The following is a 22,601-nucleotide window of genomic DNA, read 5'->3' on the forward strand; positions in this document are numbered from 1 at the left end:
GCTTTTCATTATATTTTTATAATTTATTTTTCTTATAACTCTTGATTAAGAAATACTTCACTGAAAATCTTGCAAGTTTATTTTATTTTATTTTATTTATTTTATTTTATTATATTAAACAGGGTATCAATAATCTCTAAAATATTTTTTAGCCCATTAGATAATTTTTCTAAAATATTTTTGATTGCTTTAAATTATAATATATAGTTTTCATACTTACATTAAATAAAATGTATTTTATATTTTTTATATTTAAAAACTAATAAAAAAAAAAAACAATTTGTTTGAATTTTGTTAATACCAATTACCAAGCACGATGAAGAGAATAGAATTGAATTCCTTTATGGGATCTTTCTGCCTTTCGCATGCTCATCTGTAAAAGCTACTGAGTGGCAACTGTAGCAGTGTGACGGCAATCCATCATTCATGGACTCATCGGAGACTCGGTTGCCGACGGTGACTCAGCGAGAACAATGGATGGTCGAGAGTCAGGTGTTCCAGATGTACGAGCTCCTCAGCAGCGTTCCCCGCAATGCTCAATCCGTACTGTAAGCTCGCCGCTCCAAATTCCAGGGTTTTCTCTCGTTTCTATTCGTTCGAGTCCTTTTGATGATCTAGGGATCGGATTTTTGGCGATTTTGAGTTTGGATTTGATTTTCAGTTTGGAGCTTCAGCGCGACAAGCACATCGAGTTTCTTACCAATGGTCTCAAGCAACTTGGCCCGTCTTTCTGCGTCTTAGATGCAAAGTATGTTTCTTTTTTCTCTGGTTTGGTGTTTTCATGAGGCTATGTTCACTGTGGAGCTGTGACTAGTGTGGCAAACGTGAACCCTAGGCCGAATTTATGTATTTTTAGGTGTCCCGTGCGAATTCGTTGTTGGGAATTAGGAAATTCTTTTAGTAGTTGGAGTAGGTCTTGGATGTGGCAGTGTGTTCTATTTGAAGAATGAAGATGGATGTAAGAGTGGAATTGGAATTCTAGAAATTTTGGAGGAAAACCTTCTCTTTCCTAGGAGGAATTGCATCATATTTAGAGGATTAAACTAATAAAAAACTTGTTCATATGATTAGAATGTTAATATTTGATGTTTCTCTAAGTTGCCTTTTTATCATTGAAATTGTTTCCAGCCTAGAATTGATTAATTGGAGTTCTTTTACTGCTCATTCCTCACACGGCTGTAAAACTTACAGAAATTTGGGTCAGTTTGTGTTCATGGTCACAATGACAGAAATATGATCCACACGTAAGCAAACTATTACATAATCTTCCCTGCCTCCTTTTACTTCTTTACCGTTTCCCTAGTATTTTTTCTTTCTTTCTTTGCTATTCTTCTTTTTGGTAAACTAAGTTGGGAGTTTACAATGGGAAATACAAAATTGGAAGTTTATATAATATTCATCCATTGCGATACAAGTTACCATGAGTTGGTTCAGTCTTATCTTCACCCATTCTGAAAGTTAAGTTGATGCCATCTGACTGATTCTAGAGTTCTGATTAAAAAAACCTATTATGAAGCAATTGAGTGCACGACCTTGTAGCAATAGCATATCCTTGTACATTTCCATGCATTATTGAGTGTGCAACCTTGTACCAATAGAGGGGTTGTTTAAACTCCCCATTGATATGGGTCATTTGGAATTTCTTTTCATAATGTTTTGAGGGTACAAATCCATCCACCAATCTGCGGTCTGTACAGAAATTGGTTCCATCAATGCATATTGCAGTAAAAGATTGAGTGGACATTGTTTGACGAAATCATGAAAGTTATACTACTCAATAAGTCTATCATTCACCACATTGATTCCATTCTTAAGAAGGTTCCATCCTATTTGTAGCTTCAAATGGAATCTAAAACACAATGGAACTTACTCCATTTATCCGGGATGTGCAGACCTGCCAAGAATTTATGAGCATTCCAAAAATTGCCTTAATTTTCATGTCTTTCTGAATGATTCTGTTTCTTCCAGTCGACCGTGGCTTTGCTATTGGATCCTTCACTCAATTGCATTACTGGGAGATTCTGTTGATGATGAACTGGAAAATAACACCATCGACTTTCTTAGCCGTTGTCAGGTATAGAATTTCAACTAAAAAATGCTAGTAAATTGTATTCTTTTAACTGTTTGTACTCACACTCAGAGTTGATTTGACTCGATGTTAAATTTTTTTGGGGGGTAAATAGATCCTTTACCTCTTTGGCATACTAGAATTCACTTCCATCATTGCAGACTGTAGATGGCTTTCAATTGCTTTTGTCATAAAAAAATCATGTTCCCTCCTGCTCAACAGAAACTTATATAGCTGTTAGTTTGCAAAATGTTTGTAGGTTGTTCACTGCTTCACTAGAAGCGTCTAGCAGCGTCCTTTGTACTGCTTGGACTGATATTCCTCTGTTAATTTTCCTCAATTCCTTGGTTCTTCCCAGTATTGCAAGTCTGCAGTTCTGATTTTTCAACTACTTTAGTGTACAAAAGTGTTGCAGAAAGGACTCATCTATACTAATTAGTTTCTACTCTCTTATCCTTGAATAGCTGGACCTGAGATATCAAATACAAAACTGTAGAATCACAAAAATGCAGAATACAAATTGCTTTCACCATCTGGCCTCCAAAATCTTGTTCTTGGAGGTAGAAAGTTCACTTCATTAGAGTGGGCTCTAAAAGTTCCTGTGCGTGTCTAGGCACAAGTGAGTGTGATTATATGTTCATCCACTTGACTGCATCTGAACATATTGTGGAAGACTAACATTTTGGTGAAAGAGATAGTCTATATATGTTACGTTATTCTCCACCTATGAGATGACATTGAACCTTGATATGCATTAAATAACAAACCATAGAATACTAAATTTAAAATAACCTAAAAAACTCTACATTTTTCTGATTGATTGATTAAGTAATTCAGCTTATTGTAAGCCTTTTTCATTCTGATAAGGGAAAAGCAACCTTCCAAAAGATCCAATCCACTGCTTCATGGCCTTTTTGGGATTTTTTTTGACAGAAGGCCTAAAATATATGTTAAACCTGCAGTGCTAGTTGTCATGTCTCCTATTATAGAATTGGCCAAGTTCATGTCGTTATTGCTTTCTCATTTGGTTTTAGTTTCAGTCTTCTATATCTGACTTATATGATGTTCTTTATCCATCTGATCTATCTGAAAATTCTTTTGTAACTTTATTGATTTCAGTTCTGTTACTTCTGTACTTGCAGGACCCGAATGGTGGATATGGTGGTGGACCTGGGCAGGCAAGTAATGCAATAATGTTCTACTGTTTGGAAAGATGAGTTGTAACTATCATTGTGGACATCATTTCTGTTTAGATTCTACCAGATTTATTTGCAATCCTTTGGCAATGTAATCAAGAGTTTCAGTTCATGAAAAACCTGAATGGATTTGTTCCAATCTTCCAAACATTAATAGTGAAAGCTGTAGTTTTCTTCATTAGACTCTTAATGTCTTTTAGAGCACAATGTATAAGAAAATTTAATGGCCCCATGTAAGCTAACCAAGTGGATATTTTTTTCCTGATTCGTCTATTCTTTATTTAATTGTAATCATTAAATAATTCTTTTGTGGATTTCTGAAATGAGAAGGAACAAAGTTGAAGGAAGCACAACTTGGTTCGAACTGTCTACGATTGTGGCATCTAAGGGGTTGAAATATTTTGTAATGAAATCACCTAAACCAGATGAAACACTATACCATGTTTTCAGTGGTCTCCTAGATAGTTGTACTTTAGTTGCTATTTTGATATCAAGCATTTAGTGAAAGTTTTGAGTTCATGTACTTTAGTTGTCCTTTAATTTGAAGAGGTTACTGGCGGATTTTCTTTTACGTAAAACTATTTGAGTTCATGTTATCTTGTTGTTTTTCCAAATTAATGTTGTGAAAGTTTTGTCTTCCATAATTTTATTTGATATAGTTTTCTTTCTTTAACTACTAACCTATACAAATTTATCCTCAGATGCCTCACCTTGCAACAACCTATGCTGCGATCAATGCACTTATTACGTTGGGTGGTCATAGATCTTTGTCATCAATTAATAGGTGGTCAGTTTTTGCCACATTGAAACAAATGGTGGCAGTACATTCTGTGTCTTTTGAAAATGATTTGATAGTATTTCCCATATGCTTTTCAGAGGTAAAGTATACACGTTTTTGCAGCGAATGAAAGACCCTAGTGGAGCCTTCAGGTGTGACATCGGATCCATTTGTGTTATTTGAATTGATAAACTTACTTTTTATAGATGTCATGGATGTTGCATGTTTACATTTCTAAATGCTTTCAAGAAAATGTTTGCCTGCATTTTTCACATTTATCTGGTGCAATTTAGAGTACTAATACAGGTGCTTTTCTTCTGTGGGATTGGGGGAGGTTGTTTGATAACTCTGCTAATGTCATGTTTATAGCCTCATATTCAAACTGGTTGGGACCTCTTCTTCTTCTACTTTTCTTTTGTGGGCTTGGGGGCTAATGTCATGTTTAGAGCTTCAAATTGAAACTACTTGGAACCTCTTCTTCTTCTTCTTCTTCTGTGGGCATGTTTAGAGCCTCACAGTCAAACTGGTTGGAGCCTCAAGAAAGGAGAGTTCTTCTTCTTCTTCTTTTGTGGGCTTGTGGGGTCTGTTTGATGATACTTCTGCCAATGTCATAGAGCCTCATATTCAAACTGGTTGGAACCTCTTCTTTTGTGGGCTTGGGGGCCAATGTCATGTTTAGAGCCTCAAACTCAAACTGGTTGGAACCTGTTCTTCTTCTTCCTCTTCTTCTTCTTTTTCTGTGGGCATGTTTAGAGCCTCATATTCAAACTGGTTGGAGCCTCAAGAAAGGAGGGTTCTTATTCCTGTATAAACATGAGTTAAAAAAAAATTGCAATCCCATGCTAGGTCATGGTTTAACTGAGATATGCAAAATGATTCTTGCACATTCTCATCGGCTGTACAATTGGAGTCTTGGTACCCTCCTTCATTTAAACCTGTTCACTAATTTCTTCTTCTTGTAAACTTTTACAGCTATGGTTACAGAAACTGGGTGGTAGTTTATGCTAAAATTTAAATTGATTGGTATCTGAAACTGCGCTGCTTACTACAGTGCTACTGATATGTAAGAAGGCCTTGTAACTTTGGTGATCTAAATTGATATTGATTCCTATCCCCCAAATTTCATGCTCCTGAAGAAAGTTATTGAGCTTACTGATTAATTTTATTGTATGCATGCATATAACTTGAGATTCTGTGCATCCCAATATTCTCTTTTTTAATACTATTAGTTGCTTTTCCTTAGGATGCATGATGCAGGAGAAATGGATGTTCGGGCTTGCTACACTGCTATTTCTGTTAGTCTCTCTCTCTCTCTCTTTCTCTCTCTGCAAGTGTATGTGGCATCAAGTTTGGAGTTCAACTTTAAGCCAAGTCAGGAAGAGGACTTCCATAGTGTATATTGTTCATTAGGCATGTACATTGGTTCATGTATAAGGGCACAATAGTTTTTTTTTCCACTATGGTGGTTGTCTCTCTGTCATGGGAGATGTTGGAAGAGGATATCATAAAGTAATGCCAACATCATTTTCGTAGAATCCCCAAAGCATGTGAACTGGCTAGAGCACCTTCACAATAAGAATATGGGACCATTCACACATGCTTTTAGGACTAAACTTGTGCTCGATGATTATTACTATCCTTCCTTGAATTGACCTTGAATCTTTACCTTCTGAACTTGTTGAAGAAAGTTCCTCCCAAATTGATATTTTTACATTGTTTCCGTTTGTGCTTTCCATTATTACTCACATCTGAATTGGAGAAAAGAAACAAAGAAAAAAGTGAAAACAACATACCATTATTGTCAGATGAAGATCATTTGCTGCTTACACATTGGTCATATATATTTTTAATGGCTGTTCTATCTTCTTATATTGCTTCTTTCCAAATGTTAACAGCGACTCTGATCTTCCTTTCTGTCTAGGTTGCTAGTGTTCTGAACATTTTGGATGATGAACTGGTTAAAGGTGTTGGAAATTTCATCTTGAGGTCAGTATCAAGAACCTTTTGCTTCTGATTTTAGCACTGGGGCAAATTGATTCAGCATTCTATGTATGCTTGTTATATTTCTTATTGGTTTGGTTATTTTCTGTTCCTCATTAAAGCTACCTGCTTAGTTTAACTCTCTGATTTCTCATATATAGGTGTAACTTGCCTAAAACAGCTTGGAAGCATTGAACTTATGTTTTGAAATAAATGGATGCGGAATGCTATCACTCATAGATAAAAGTGTTAAATTTGTTGGATAGGAACAGCAAGTGTAATATCACAAAAAATCCGCTTTAATTGTTTTTGTCATTATATTGGTTCTCCTACTCTTCCTCTTGTTTTTTTGAGAGGCAGTTCACAATGGCTAAAGTGGATGGTGTTGAGTAAATTTTTCATCCTGCATACAGATTGGAATATATGGATAGCTTCTTTGTACATTTTCTGAATGTGCATTGCTTGACAAATATAATTAATGACCCTGCAGCTGTCAGACTTATGAAGGTGGTATCTCTGGTGAACCTGGTTCTGAAGCTCATGGTGGGTATGTGTCCCATTATACTTGCTCTTGTTTTTCTATCTCTGTTTATTCTCAAATCTTCATTTCCCCACTCTGCTGTTGTGCGCGCTTGTATAATTGTGTATCTCTAACCTGTGCCTTGATTTCTTGCTCTTATTTTCTCTGTCAAAGCTCTCAATAATCTGAAAATTTTGTTGATTAGGTATACCTTTTGCGGGCTGGCTACAATGGTTCTGATCGGTGAAGTTAATCGTTTGGACTTGACTAGTTTAATTGTAAGACAATGTTGTTTCTTTTTATTGTGGTGATTCTGTGTCAAATATTTTATTACCAGGCTTTAAATGAAAAACAACAATGGCTTGTCCCCATTGTTTTGTTTAGTCAGCGTTTAACTATGAGGATTCTTTCATGGCCTCTAAACATTGATTAATGTTCTTGTCCATCAAATTAAAGTTAGAAACATGTTTACTGATGATGTTGCAAATGAAGGTAGTAACTAGAGAATGCTACTATCTAGAGAATACTTTCATTATGTGATGTATGAATTATACCCTAATGCTTATTGTTAAAGACGAATATGTATGCTAGCACTACTTTGAATATTATATTTTCTCATAAACAATTATCTTTTTGGGAAGAGAGTGAATTCTGTTTGTTCTGGAATAACATGATTTCTGTTGGTTTTGAAATGAATGCATCCAGGTTAGGAATTTTGTCCAAAAAGAGCAATATTATCTAGATGCTATAATTTTTGTTGATACAAATCTACTGTGATGATGATCATGACCATGCTTGGTAATTTGTTTTTGATTTAAACATTGTTTTGCAGGATTGGGTGGTATTTCGACAAGGTGTTGAGGGTGGTTTCCAGGGCAGAACCAATAAATTGGTTGATGGTTGCTATTCCTTTTGGCAGGTGATTTTCATTTTCTTTACCCCATCATATTATTATTGCTTTTGATTAATAGTGGATTAAATAAAAAAATGACCAGGGAGGTGTTTTTGCCTTAATACAAAAACTACATTCAATCATTGAGGAACAATTGAGGCTGTTGGATGCTGGAGGCTCTGCCATAGATAGCCCACAAATTGCTTCAACATCTTGTCATTCTGGGCAGAGAGGTATGCTGACTTGGATAGTATGGGATGGTTTTCTATTCTCTGTTTCCTTTGGGTTGTCAATTTGAGTCACTTGATGCTTCTAATTCCTTCTTACTGCCTTTTTATGGAAGATATCATTTTACATGTTTTCTTCTGCATTTTGTGCTTATTATCTCAGGCCTACATGATACTTCAGGTTCTGCAAAATTTTCCAATATTGGCTTTAATTTTCTCGAAGAACCTGCAGAAATGGAACCTCTTTTTCACAGCATAGCATTGCAGCAGTATATAATTCTGTGCTCTCAGGTATTTTTCTACGATTGAAATTAATTCTACATAATTGTCATAATCTGATTGGCTAATTTTTTTGTAACAATTTTTTAATTGCTAGTTCTCAGAAAAAGTATTCTCAGCTATATCCCATTAATGGAGCACCACTTGAATACCTAATAGCATAAAAACTACATTGTTTGATGAATTCGTGGAGATGGCTTTCTTTCTTTATTCCATTAAATGCCAGGGGTTGATATCTGAATTACTTTATGCAGTTGCAGGAAGGTGGATTCAGAGACAAACCGGGGAAGCATAGAGATTATTATCACACATGTTATTGTCTAAGTGGCCTCTCTGTGGCCCAGTATAGCTACTCAAAGGATGCTGACTCTCCACCTTTGCCCAGGGCGGTATTTGGCCCCTATTCCAATCTCTTAGAACCCATCCACCCCCTCTACAATGTCATTATGGACCTGTATCATGAGGCACATGAGTTCTTCTCAACGTCATGAGCATATATCTTCTATTGGTGTCTCAAGTTTACAGGACAGGGGGCCCTGGAACCGATGATGCTATTATGTGTTTGTTTGTTTTAAGTTTAGAAACATAAGGTAAACACCTAATCGAAATGTGATGTTATTGAATATGGCTCGTGACAATTTTGCTTTGGATCATCTATTAACTATTGCCATTTTGTATTTTGTAACGTGTCTTTCCCTTGGGATCAAATTTAATCACATGCAATATACTTCGAGAGGTCAGTTGGTCATGGAAGGTTCCTTGGTAATAAAAAATACCAAGTGCCCTGTTTTAGACTGATCTGTAATTCACTCTGCATTCTACATCACTGTTCATTTCAAGGGATGGCCCACTCACGGCAGATCACGAGAGGCTGCAGGTTCAAAATTCAATGGGCTCATTTAGTGGCCTTCAAGCAGAGGAGGGCCACCCACAACATGTTAATGGGCCAGGCCCAAACTCTCAAACTTCAAAATCAAGAAAAATGGGATTATTATTTGTGGCCCATCAGGCCCACCAGCAGTCTGCATCACCAGCTAATGATCACATCGTTCCGCATCAAACGGTGTCGATGCCTTGGATGTCTAATGTGCTGCACCCTGATCCAGGCAAGTCTGACCTCTTATATGAATTATTGAGCTGTAGCCTTTAGTGGAAATTATTGAATTTGAAACTTCGAATTCCAATTAAATTGAGTACAGCAAAGAAAAACTGCCAAAATCATCCTTGGCAATATCAAAAGCATTCTTGTAGCTTTTTCTGCTCCGTTTCCTACGCTCCAAACACGCCTTCCCTGCAAAAATCATAACATCATGAACATGGAAAAGCAAGAAGAAGAAAAGCACACCGCCTCCGACAGTCCATCTGTGGATGAACCTCCATCTCCACATCCCCACCAAGAACACAATTCCCTTCCCCCGCCGGAGTCTTCACCGGCCGACTCTCCCGTCTCCTATCGGACCTCTCATGGATTCTCCCCCAAAGAATATAAGACTCCGCCTACCCCGCCGACGGACATGCCTGCGACGTCTCCTTCCCCGGTAGTGGTGGTGAACCGATCGGTACGAGACGAGCCGAGGATAGTAACGAAGGTGGATCTCGGTGCCGTTGACGGCATCGCAAGCATAGGAGTGGAAGAACGCGGCGGTGCTAGTGCTCGGCGAGGGAAGCTGTCGTTGTCGATACTAAGGAGACCGAAGAGGGAAAGGGCAGTGGAGAGAGCTGCTTTAGGGTTTAGAGTTTGTGGATTTTTATTTTGCTTGGTGTCGTTCTCAATTATGGCCTCCGACAAGAACCAAGGCTGGACTCTCGATTCCTTCGATCGCTACAAGGAATTCAGGTGCGTCAGTCGTTTCTTCTATATCCAGTTGTTTGGACGTTGCGGTTGCTTTCACCACACAAAATGATGCATTTTGACAATGAAAATCAATGAACGTGTGATTTGCAGATACTGTCTGGCAGTGAATGTGATCGGGTTTGTGTACTCAGGCCTGCAAGGATGCGACTTAGCCTACCATTTGGGTACCAGACAGCATGCTCTCCGGCAGCACCTCCGGTATCACTTGGATTTCTTCATGGATCAGGCAAGTCGTCTTTTGATTTGACTACATTACCAACCATATCTTAATATATTAATTATTTTAATACCAACCACCGTCCACAGGCTCATGTTGGGTTTAGGGTATAATCCATTATATTTGGGTTTATTAACTTGTTGCTTTCATGGTATTATGACCAAGTGGCCCACTGCTTTCGGCACTAGACTTGCAAGTGGGCCGTGATTGGGATGGGACCCATTTGGAATTGTCGTATTCAAATGACTCAATTATTCTGGACTGTGGGTGGTTGGGCTTCTTTTACCCGCCTTTTCCTTCCCATTTCCCCGGACGTGACGTGGACAGCATGTCTTCACTTTCTGTAGGAGGCAAATGTATTTTTTTTGGTAGATACCGAAAAAGTTTATGCATCCGATGCAATCGTATTCGGTTAACATTGTTCAATAACCCCAATTTCACCAAACAGATTTAATGACCTAGTAGTTATTACCCAACATAAAAAATAAAAAATAAATTTAAAATAAATAAATTACTTTTTAATACTACTTTAAACTTATTTATGTGATGAACCTAAAATTTAAGTTGTAGAATTAATTTTTTCTAAATATTTTGTAATTATTTGAATTTAAAATGATAGGTACTGACTTATCTTCTTATTTCGGCATCATCATCGGCTGCCACCCGGGTTGAGGACTGGCAATCCAACTGGGGCAAAGACAAGTTCCCGGAGATGGCAAGAGCATCTGTATGGATGTCCTTCCTCGCCTTTGTGGCCTTCGCCGCCAGCTCTCTCTTCTCTGGATATTTCCTCTTTACTTTCAGACCCATCTAATAAAATAGTATATACCTCCTCCACCTTTAGTTACAAAGATTAATTATTGAGTGTAAGAAAATTTTATCAGTTCTGTACAAAAAATATAGTTGTTATGCTGCTCTAGGGAATTATTATGTACTATGCCCATATAAAAAAGGTGAAAATTCTCCTGGTCGTTGCTGCCCAATACTTTAGTGTATCAACTCTATTACAAAAGTTGATTCCTAACTTTTATCTCATATCATGACATAAGTAAGTAGTTATTATTATATCAGCCCAAAATCTCGTTAACTGATCTTTACGATGCTTCCCCTATCAATTAGATCTAGATGCTTTATCCATAGAATAAAGTATTTAAGCATATGTATTTCTTCATATTTTGACTTTTATGAAGTTTCTTTCTTTACTACAACTGCTAAAAATCGTTGTTTTGGACGATGCATAATATGTAGAAAGCCCGTTTTGTTTCTAGTATTTACTAGTGGATTTGATCTTTCTTTTTTCTTTCTATAGTAGAGATAATAGCACGTAATGACAGATCACGACCATATTATTAAAAGCTTGTGGTTGAAAATTATAGCACAACAAAGGAAAAACAATTCTCTGTGGAAACATACAATGCTCCGTTGATATTGTTGCTTAAATTTTAAGCAATTTGATGAGAAAAAGGTGTAATATCAACCTTTTAATTTTTTTTTTGGTTGAATATAAAAATTTTAAATATTAAAAAGTAAAATGTTGATTTTTCTTTATTTTAAAAATTAAAAATAAATTAAAATTAAGTAAAAATATATAAACACTATTAGGTAACAAATATTAATGAGGAGACCAGAAGAGGGGGGAATGCAAATATGGCTATTTCGAGGTTTTTAGAACCTTGTCATATACAACTATTCTATCACCGTGACATCCCAATAATATATGCCTAAACATGATTTCATTTCAATAGGAAATATAAAGTTAATTTCATAACATCGTAGTCCTATTGGATTCCACAATTGTGCGACCATAGGGCCAAAAAGATAGTCCCTAGCTAGTTCAAAAAGATAAGAAAACACAAGTTTCGAGAAATGTTTGCATAAGGAATATATCCACCATCAAAAGTTTATTACTTCATTGGTTTCAACAAATTCGATGATCGTCTTTATTAGATTGAGCAACTATTTCAACCAATTGAGTTGATTCTTCACTAACAGATACAATGTAACCTCCGCTTTATGTTCTGGTCATACTCATTATACTTTGAACCGTTTGGATGAATTAAAAAATTTGCTTGTGGGGTAGTATTGCAACACTTTTCAAATCATTAATTCTATCTTCTCATATAAAAATAAATAATATGAAATTAATTAAAAGCTTTTTTATGCTTCAAATATTGGTAAAAATTAAATTTCAATACAAAGTAGATAAATTACTTAGAACAAAAAAATAAAAATAAAATCATTTTATCTTTTAATGCTAGAAGGATTCAAGTTCTTTATAATTTATTTTTTAATTCCTTTGATAAAGCTTGATGAAAACTTTTTTGTATTTTTTTTTCAAATAAGTTTGAAATTAATATATCTAGAGTTACCAGATAGGCTTACTTGAATAAGTTAATTATTCATACTTGTAAGTAAATCATGGCTTTCAAATAAATTTGTTTTATATATATATGAAGCATGTAAGAAGAGAATATTGTAGTATATAAGTAAAAAAGTTGTAAGATTTCTCTGTTTATTTCATAAAATACAAAAAAAACATATTTTATAAGAAAAAATACAAATTACCTAAATGACGGTAATCATTTTATGCATTTGGGCAATCCAAAGATATTATAATGCATTACCTCATAATTGGAGAGATGATTTGCCTTGACCACCCATTTTGAGGGTATTTTGGGTATATAATTCATAAATGTGTATAAATGTGTTTTGATAAAAATACAAGGTTGCACTAGATTTTATAAATTGACTATTTGGATTTGGGTTAATTAATTCATTAGAGTTTGTTAGGGTTAATTAGTTTATTAGGATCTAAGTGGATTGGATTAGGTAACTCAAACCCAATTTGAGTTCAAGTCACTTAAGTCCACAAGGAAGCCTATATAAACCTCCTCAGGGGTTAGGGTTTCAGTCTTGCAATCCAATTTTTTGAAATTCCAAAGAGAGTTTCAATCTTGCAATCCAATTTTTTGAAATTCCAAAGAGAGTAACCCTAGCCACCTTCTAAAGAAAGAGGGAAATGCACCTTTCTCTCATGCTAAGACCCATGGAGAGAGAGGTTAGACGTAAAATTGTCAGGTAGACGAGTTTCACGATGACCACTACAGTTTCAAAGTCTTCATGAGATGGAAATCAATTTAGGAACATCCAGATCACATGTATGAAACTTTAATATCTAGATCTAATCTGTATTATAGTTTTTAAAACCATTATTTTCTGCTGCAATATTAGATTTAGAGAACCTTAGAATAGTATGCATGCATCCTACAAGATCCAAGGTTAGGAAATGGAGCAATCCGAATAAGTGGTGCGAGTTAAGAGATGTGGTGAAGTATTCTAATGGTATAATCTATTTAATTGGAGAAATGAAGTACTATTGAAAAATGCGATACCTATCTAAGAGATGGGTTGCACTACATGCATGAAAACTCACTCAAGTAAATATAGCCTAAATTCTCCCTTTCAATGCTATCATTTAATTTATGTTGTTCATTTAATATTTCGAGTATTGCTTTATTTATTTCTAGTCATTGAATTTTGCCTCCACTATTAATACAACGAAAATAAATTCCTTTCTAAATTATTAATGTATCATACCCTAGTTTTTATTAAAAATAAATGTTAGGGAAGCTACTAAACCTTATAAAAAATGACTAAGACTCAAACCTCATTAAGTACTATAATCGTAGTCTCTTTACTTGGATACCTGACTATTTTTTGTAGGCTAGCACCATTGTTCACAATGATTATAACACAAAGGAAAGAAAAAAAAAATCAAAAGAAAAATTGTACATTCACTAAGGTAGAAGATATCCTTGGCATGTTCTCAATTCCCTAGGCGAAGACATCTTAATACTCATCTAGCAACTTTCTTAGACTTTCTTTCTTGTTTTGAGTCAATTGGCTCCCAATCATTATGGTTTTTTATTCCCCAAGGGTAATGGATTCCAACACCTTTGTGGTCAATGATCGACTCTAATGCCTCTATGGTAGAGATGGACTCTAGCAGCTCCATTGCCATACGACTCCTAGGGTTGTTTCTCTAGTCAACCATTGACTCTAGAGTAGCCTAGTAATTATTATTTAGGGGTCGGTAAAAGGTTTAACTCACCCATCCTCATGATCTTTTTTTCCAATTGCTCCCAGAGATGTTATGTAACAAACCTTTATGGATGCTTAGTCATCTCAATTATATAGGTGCTCATGGAGAATTTAATGTTTTAGATATGGTTCAAGGGGTCGCCTCTATGTCATATAGGGGAAGGGTTTTGTTAGGATAAAACCCCTTAAAAGTATGACATGATATGATAAAGAATGAATTTATTATTTATAATATGATTTCGATTTCCCAATTTATCTATTTTATTCATGCATTATACTTTCTGAGCATTCAAGCCTTACATCTCTTTCATTGTATATGGCTTGAGTGCATCAGGAGTTATATAGAAGATTCAAATTATTTGCTTCTTGTAAGTAGATGAGTTGTTCATAATTGGTTCATGGACTTAGACAATCCATTTGAGGCAATAGTATACGATCTCTTAATTACAGGAATGACTTATTTTAATCATCAGGATGGTTTTCTTATGGTGAGTGTACTAGTATGTATGGTCATGCATTAGACATGACCTATGGTAAGTCATGATATTAGTTATCGGGTAATTATAATCTCACCAATCTATTATACTCTATGGACTCTCAACCTTGAGAGGATACTGAGGTAGTGATAAGATTTTTAATGGTTTTAAAAATTGAATTGGATGTTCATACATACTTGGGTGTTCATGAGTTTGGCATTCAATTGCATCCTTTAAGGGTCGTCTTTCCATTTGTGTCCTAGACATCCATCTTGATCAACTGTACTGTCTTAACTCGACACTAGCCTTTCGGGGACATGTGTTATTTTAATTTTGTGCCCCTGCAAATAAGATGTTTAAATTAATTAGTGTACCAAAATTATAGGAAAAAAAAATCAAGTAATACTATTGGAATCTTATTTTGTAGGATCATTTTTATTACAATTGAAGCAAAATATGCACCATTAGTACATTGATCTTAAAAAAACAATCAGCTGAATGGTGAAGAGATGATCTTTGACACATTCAAGCAGATATATCATCTCCTTTCTCATTAATTTCCATTTTCCTGAACAGTACTGATCATGTTATATATGTTGCTATGATGAACCATGCATATGATACTTGCAGAGAGGCTAGCTCGTAGCACCATGTAATCAATATTATTAAATATTAATTTGGACAGTACTACATAACATTTTATTCATTAAGGAAACCTGCATGTAGTATCACTATGCTAGATGAGTTTTGTTCATGCAGTACAACTTTAAACATCATTCAATGGAAATGGCATATATCATTCCCATGTTTATTTATGATTTGGTAAGGTCATGCATTAAACTACATGGAATTTGACGTCCAACATTAGTACCATACATATGTGTCCAGCTCCTTGGAACAAGTTGGCTGGCCTCAATATTCAGGAGCTTTCCTTCGTGTCTAGGCACCAACAATAGTAATCAGACCTGGAGATTTCCAACATTTCATCTGGGGTCATCCTCTCTAGCTCATTTTGCCTCCCTGATGCAAAGTTGTTTCGGTTCTGCGGGTCAGACGCGAGCGGGTAGTCCTCTATTTTATGACTTTGGGATCGCATTCTCATGTAAAGCCTCATTGTTGCAACACAATCCTCATAAGGATCTTGTATGCCAGTTTGGATGTCATACCTGGAAACCAGAAGTTTCATTCCTTTCCTGAAATATATATTTAAATTTTGGCAGTGAACTCGAAATTGAAATCACGTGATGTACTTACCCGAGGTATGCTTGTGTCAGATACTTCAGTGAGTTGCTGAGCTTGCTTGTTTTCATCAATGGAGGATACTTAGCTGTGTCCCTGCATCCAATATGCATTTCAGATTAATTCAGTATTATATTACATCTGATTTTGCAATTGTTTTTTTTTTTTTTTTTTTGAGGCTCCACCCTTAAGAGTTTTGTTGAGAATAGAGAACTGGACACCAATCACCTGTTCAGAAATACCTTGATTTTCTGTTACATGAGTATAATAGCCATGATGGAATTATGAATGATGCTGGTTGATTCTAGTTTGAGATCCACTGTTATAGTTTCAAAGCTATGGTGCAATTTTGATTTTCTTTAATTTGAAGAGCTTTTTACCTGATCATTAGCGTTGGGTACTCCATTTGTAGACAGTCCAGGTCATGATCCAAACCATGACCCACGAGAATCCTAGCTTTTCCACCTCTAGAACGAATCTTCCATATGGGCTCTCCATTGCAAAGGAAGTCTTGGATTTTTCTTTGGACTTGCTTCACTGGCATTGCATCCCTCAAGAATTCGGGCCTTGTCCCTGTGGTTTCATACCTACAATGTTTTCAAGAATTTATATTTAGAATTGAAATTCAGCCAGGGTGGAAATACAGTTAGCTTTAAAGAGACTCATCAAACCTGTAGTTTGTGACTGGAATTTGGGGCTTGACATAAGTATGGAAGATGATGTTTTCATTTTCATCGATGAGGCAAACCCTTGCGCAAAGATCCAGCGAGCCATCGGTTCCACCCCCTACCATTTTGCAGCCCAGTGCAACCACCTTTGAGCCTCTTGTTCTGCTATTCAGGTCATCCTGAATACCTAGGTTAGCCATGCGAGAAAGCAGCGCTCCCTGGAAAAGAAAAGGGCAGTAACATGTGACATGCTTGAAACTAGACAAAGTCATAATTGTATTGTCATGCAAGCTGAAGATTTATACGGTGTTTCCGCGTGAAAGTTGGCATGTCCCTCGATGAACCCTAAGTGCATTAGGGCTGCCAAGGATATCTAAGCAGAGGTTGCATCCGCGGACACTGAATATTCTTGCGCATTCCACTTTTGGCAACGGCCCTGCACAAGACAAGAAGTACTTCCTTTGAATGATATATCTTCATAAGGGCAATATGGTTCGGGTTTCATATAGTTGTCTTGGATTTTACCTATGAGATGCTCCCTGAGAGATTCAAAAGATCTGCAGTGTTTCTTACAAATTCCACAGGTTGGCTCATGAACCGAGTGATACGAGGTCCTCATGTGATCAACCAGGTGCTCCAACCTGTTGAATTGTCTGTAGCAAGCTGCACACTTGTTCCTGGCCGTGATGATTAGTCATAGAGAAACTTCATTTTTTGGATCATGCATGTACGTAGCACTCCCAAAATTTAAATTATGCCAAGTATTCTTACAATGAATGTAAAATGATTTACAGCTAAGAATAGCGTGCATGTGTTGTGTGGGTGAGAGAGTACCTTTGGGACTCTGAGGACTCCATCCTGCTCTGGAAAACAGTTGCCGATGACAAGTTTTTTTTACTCGAAGAGGGAATAGAGAGAGCTTGAAGAAGATGGTGAGGGTAACAAGGTATTTATATTAGTTTGAGGAAGAGCAAGTATCATTTCCGCCCAAGTTGTGTAAGGAGGTGATGCCTTAAGGCCCTATTCATTTACTTCAATTTTGGAGCCTATCTGTCTCTACAAATCGCTTTGTCCTATAGCCTAACATCGGACATTCGTAGTAATCTGAATTTCCGCTGGCCCACCATCCAACTAGAATTTTTCTCTTGCCAAGATGACCTCTAGTTACACCAAATTAAGTTTTAATGGAGCCCTTGCTACTGCGCTCTCGATCTCCATCAAGAAGAATCCTACGCACTGACTGGTTATAATCATCTCCATTCCTATAAAGGGCCGAATAAAATTAGTGCATCTCATGGGTAGCAAATTGCAGAAGAATTTGTCAACTAAAATCATATAGATATTTGATATTCATAAGCAATAGATCGCTCTTTAAAAGGTATTCGCTATTAGAATCTTCAGGTTCAACTCCTAGGTATGACTAGAAAAACTCAACAACATATATTGTTCATCAAATCACGCATACACACGAGTAGAAAATAAAGAAAATGACAACACACACGAACATAAAATAAAGGAGAACATAAATTTTTTATCATGATTCGATGATTAATGTGATCTTTATTAATCAAAATAAACAAGAAGGGTTATAATGATAAAACTCTCAAATACCTTTCAATTGTGATCACTCTTCAAAAAAATAAAGCCGTAAAATATAAAAGGGTTAAATATATAATTTGAACTTAACTCCTACATCTTGAGTAGAGCAAAATGCAACAAAACTGATTCAACCTTCATAATACTTTTTTTTTACCGTATAGTCCTAGTCCTACTTTAATATTCTTTTTCCATTTTTGTCCTAGACCTTTTTGGTTAGCTATAGACCTAAAATTTAAACCAACTTGTGCTTGATTACGTTGACATTCCTTCAGATAAAAAGGAAACGCAATTGCTACATATGTGACAGAATGGACAGATAATATTACATGTGAGTGGTGGGCAAAGAGATAAAGTTGTTTCAAGTATAAACGGTTCACCAAGGTGGTTTAATCTTCCGTACAAATTAACTTTCGGCAAAGGGAGAATGGAGACTTCGATAAGGCTTTGAAGCTTTGTTCCTCAGGCATTGCATGGTTATGGAGAGAGAGATGCAGAAAGGCAATTGGGGTTTGACTTTTGAAACATGGCAAAGAATGTCAGCAGGACCCGCTTTTGACTGTGACAGGTCCTCCATTGATTCCTGCTTTGAAGATACCCCAAAAGAAAAGCTGAGAACATTTTCTTTCATTCTATTTTTATTGATTCTGGTCCACTACCATTTTCCATCGCTCCATTTCGTGGGTCACTGTTTGGAATCTCAACCCAGAAGGCAAGAGCGTACCACAACCACAAGTCTTTTGAGCCAGAGTGTCGCTCCCCCTTTTTCTTGGGCCTTTCTTCGGAACTCAACCCACTGAAATGCCCTTGCCATTTGGGTGGACGTACGTGACATTGGTGGCCTAGTGGGGATTTTGAGTTGAATTATGAGATGAATATGCAGAGGATCATTACTCCTTTCCTCAGCCCCCGAGGATATGCATAGATCAGTTGGGTATAGTGAAAACAAAGAGATCATATGATTGCACCACACTTTTCCCAACAGAGGCCTGTGCCTCGATCTCTCAAACACACGTCATTAAAATATGCACCTGCACACAAAAATGAAAAGCTTTGATTCTATGAACCTCAAAAAGAGTCCAGGAAGAAGCCATGCCACCTTTTAAAAGTGCACCTGCACACAAAAAGGAAAAGCATTGATTCAATGAATCATGAACCACGTGTCTATGTGTGTGTGGGGTGGGACTTGAATTTTTGGTCTTTGTGTGGGAAATCCAATAATATTTCTTGGCTGTTTTTGAGTAAGTTGGACGATACAATGACGAGGAGATGAATCTTAAAAATTATGGTCCATTTAATTTAATTATATTAAATAATATAAAATAAATGATAATATATGTACAATTTATAAATATTTAATTAATTTATTAATGATATTAAAAATATTATAAAAAATTATGATGATAATTTTTATATTTTTGATAATCAATTAAATGAGTTATAATTAATTATTTTCTAAAATATATTTTTTAATATTTTGTCTATAACACCTTGGTGACAGTGGATGGGGAAAAAAGATGGGAGATGGGAGGCCATAGCTTTTCTCAGTAGAGTCCTTGAGTGGTGAGATTAAAAGAAGAACAGACAAAGAAAAGTAGGGGAAAGACGAAAACCCAGTGTTTGACTTACAGAGATTCTTCCATGGAGTGACGGGAGAAAGTCAAAGTGTTTGAAACTGTGCTTTTTATACTCTACCTGCAGACCATCCAAAAGATCCCAACTGATCTTTAAACCCCGAACAGGAAAGGAAGAGAGCATTAAACTTTACCAAAGAGAGATTCTTTCCTGCCAAAGTTTTCCCTTTTCTCGATGCTCCAATCTACATACGTATTGAAATCACCGAAAAAATACGTAAACGAATAGTACTCGTTACCAACTTTTGATCATCATGTCACCATCTCAAAATTTAATATTATCCCCATTATAAAAACTACAATTTCCCATCTTAAAATTTTAAATATCAATCCTCACTATAAATTTTAGGTGTTTTTTTTTTCACTTTATTAAGAGGTACGGATCTTCTAAGGTTGTAGAGGGCTATCCACCTTTATGTAATCTCAATAATGATGGGAGCGAGAGAGAATAGATTCTGTTCTTATTCAAAAAATGTGATATAAAAGAACAGACACTTAACCTTTATATTTATACTCTCTATGTCTTAGGAACCATATCTTTTGAACTATTGGGCCTCGCGAGTCTTAGGCTCATCATCTAAGGCCCGTTATGACACTGTGCTCTACACATAAGGTGACCCATACTCTAGAAAACCGATACAAAACAAATACGGAAAAGACGAATAGCATAATCATGAAATATGTTGCATATATGTGCGTCCATATTTTAACAATTCAACCATTGAACCCAATTTAAGGAACATTTTCCAATATAATCTCATTTTTTTCAAATTCTGTGTTGATTTGTTTAAACTTGAATTGATCAAATTATACAAGTTATAATCAAGTTGAATTTGATTTAAGTTGCTCACCATGCATGTTTTTCTAAGCTTTTTTTCTTTATTCATATATTTTGACTAAAATTTAAATAATAATGAGATAATTAAAAAAGAGAAAATAAGATAAATATTAATATTGTATAAGATAATATAAATTATAAATTGTATAAAAACATTAGATTGATTTCAAGTTGGATTCAGGTTGATCTCAATCTTAATTTGAGCTTAATTTGAATTAAGTTCGAATTGTGCTTTGTCTTTTGACTGAATAAAAAAAATCAAAATATTTGATTCTTTTCTATTCAACTACAAACAACTTGTTAATATCAACCAATATAATTAAAATGAGCTTCTTATTAATATGTTCAATTTAGCTATATTAGTTAATATCAACATATTACTTTTAACTAAATAGAAAAAGTCAAATATTTCAACTTATTCTATTTAGTTAAAAAACAAACACTAATGACAACCAATTAAAAATCATCTTATAGTTACATAATATACATTTCTTTATACTTAGATATCAATTATTCGTTTTTAAGTTTTAAATTGTTGAAATTTAGTCCAATACATCAATACTTAAATGATATGACACCAAAAAATCATCATAAAGTTTCATATTCATTAATAGTCAATTAAATTTGGAAATTTGTATTGATTATTTTTCTACAACAAATGCTTTATAATTCATTTTTTATAAGCAGACAAGAAGTTTAATTAGATTTTTTTTTCATATTAAGTAATAAAAGTTAAATAAATGATTTTAATATGATATTTCATGAGATAATTCAAATTCAATTTTTCAAAAGTCTTTATTATTGAAAAATAATAAAGACTTCGTTAAATTATTGAAAAATTAATAATAACAAATACCATGTTTAGTTGACCGGATATAATATGAGATAGAATAAAAGATGAAATATTAATCATATTATATCTTATCCTATATTTGATTAGTGATAAGATATGATAAATTATTCCATCGATGAGATACAATTTATTCATCATTTTTTTTATATCCTTTCCAATAATCATCTTCAAAAGATTAATTTTTAGTGCATTTTTAAAATTTGGTCTACAATATCGATGAGATACAATATTAGTCCAATAATCATCTATATCTAGTTTACTTGTAAAATTTACTGGGTACACCTTATATGCAACCTTTGGTCATCCGTTTCAACAACTAAGAGATTCATTTGAGGAACACATCGTAAATAAATGATCTTATCATAAATTCATTATAGTTTTGAAATTTAGCAATCTTAGTCATTATTTTTATATATGGTTTACTTGCAAGTTTGACTGAATACGCCTTACATATAACCTTTTAGGCAATCCTTTCAATAACTAAGACATCCATCTGAGGAACACAAGGACTCAATTGTCAAAGTCAAGAGAATGATAAAGATGCATTTAATATTAATGGTGATGAATAGTTTGATCACATATTATTGGGAATGATATATACCTTAAATAATATGAAATCAAATATTAATTCATATAATATATGAGTATTTTAAGATTTTTATAAGATAAGGTATTAATTGTTAGCTTTTTTCCTATAATTTGTGGTCATATATAATTATATTTATGTAAACGTTATTTAAGAGTATCAATTAATTGGTAGGTGAATCAATTTATTGGGCCTCCAAGAGTCTTATGTATGGAAAACTTAAATTATAAATGGGAAGTTAGAAAATTTAATTTATATGAATGTGGTGTTACAACTTTTGTAACCCCATCATTATGAAATTTAATTTGTACATTATGTTCATGAGTAATGGAGGAAAATGGAAAAGTATAACCTATGCAATTATATAGATGCATTCAAGTTAATAATCTATCATTACCTATTAATTTGTACTTAATGGTTATAAATAATAACTTTCATATAATCTTTGATGGGAAGACTAAGAGATGTACAATTTTTTATAAGTTAAGGTCCTAAGTCACACTCTCATTTTTATGTTCTTTTGTTGTTTTATTTTTAATAACATACACCACACAAGTGACTCATCCACTATATGAGAGTAGTGAATTGAAGACCTTGA

The 22,601-nt window shown here is 34.8% G+C and overlaps 3 protein-coding genes across 3 annotated transcripts; 2 read left to right on the forward strand and 1 right to left on the reverse strand.

The window, feature by feature from the left end:
* Positions 1 to 331: 331 nt before the first annotated feature.
* Positions 332 to 8,625, forward strand: LOC117930344 (protein farnesyltransferase subunit beta). The gene is made up of 14 exons (XM_034850962.1): positions 332 to 548; positions 662 to 748; positions 1,969 to 2,074; positions 3,211 to 3,246; positions 3,966 to 4,048; positions 4,141 to 4,194; positions 5,286 to 5,337; positions 5,964 to 6,028; positions 6,513 to 6,569; positions 6,748 to 6,820; positions 7,375 to 7,461; positions 7,538 to 7,667; positions 7,825 to 7,952; positions 8,195 to 8,625. Exons 1-14 carry the CDS (start codon positions 427 to 429, stop codon positions 8,429 to 8,431), a joined length of 1,317 nt encoding a protein of 438 aa, XP_034706853.1. The 5' UTR covers positions 332 to 426; the 3' UTR covers positions 8,432 to 8,625.
* Positions 8,626 to 8,760: 135 nt separating this feature from the next.
* On the forward strand, positions 8,761 to 11,220 carry LOC117930345 (CASP-like protein 4A3). Its single transcript, XM_034850963.1, has 3 exons — positions 8,761 to 9,777; positions 9,886 to 10,021; positions 10,632 to 11,220. The coding sequence occupies exons 1-3, from the start codon at positions 9,251 to 9,253 to the stop codon at positions 10,824 to 10,826; spliced, it is 858 nt and encodes a 285-aa protein (XP_034706854.1). The 5' UTR covers positions 8,761 to 9,250; the 3' UTR covers positions 10,827 to 11,220.
* A 4,057-nt stretch (positions 11,221 to 15,277) lies between these two features.
* Positions 15,278 to 17,400, reverse strand: LOC117929867 (RNA exonuclease 4-like). Its single transcript, XM_034850291.1, has 7 exons — positions 17,331 to 17,400; positions 17,022 to 17,173; positions 16,802 to 16,932; positions 16,500 to 16,714; positions 16,209 to 16,415; positions 15,844 to 15,924; positions 15,278 to 15,755 (listed from the first exon to the last, which is right to left on the reverse strand). Exons 1-7 carry the CDS (start codon positions 17,351 to 17,353, stop codon positions 15,509 to 15,511), a joined length of 1,056 nt encoding a protein of 351 aa, XP_034706182.1. The 5' UTR covers positions 17,354 to 17,400; the 3' UTR covers positions 15,278 to 15,508.
* Positions 17,401 to 22,601: the final 5,201 nt, after the last annotated feature.

Source organism: Vitis riparia, chromosome 14, assembly GCF_004353265.1.
Source record: "Vitis riparia cultivar Riparia Gloire de Montpellier isolate 1030 chromosome 14, EGFV_Vit.rip_1.0, whole genome shotgun sequence".
Taxonomy (NCBI): Eukaryota; Viridiplantae; Streptophyta; class Magnoliopsida; order Vitales; family Vitaceae; genus Vitis; species Vitis riparia.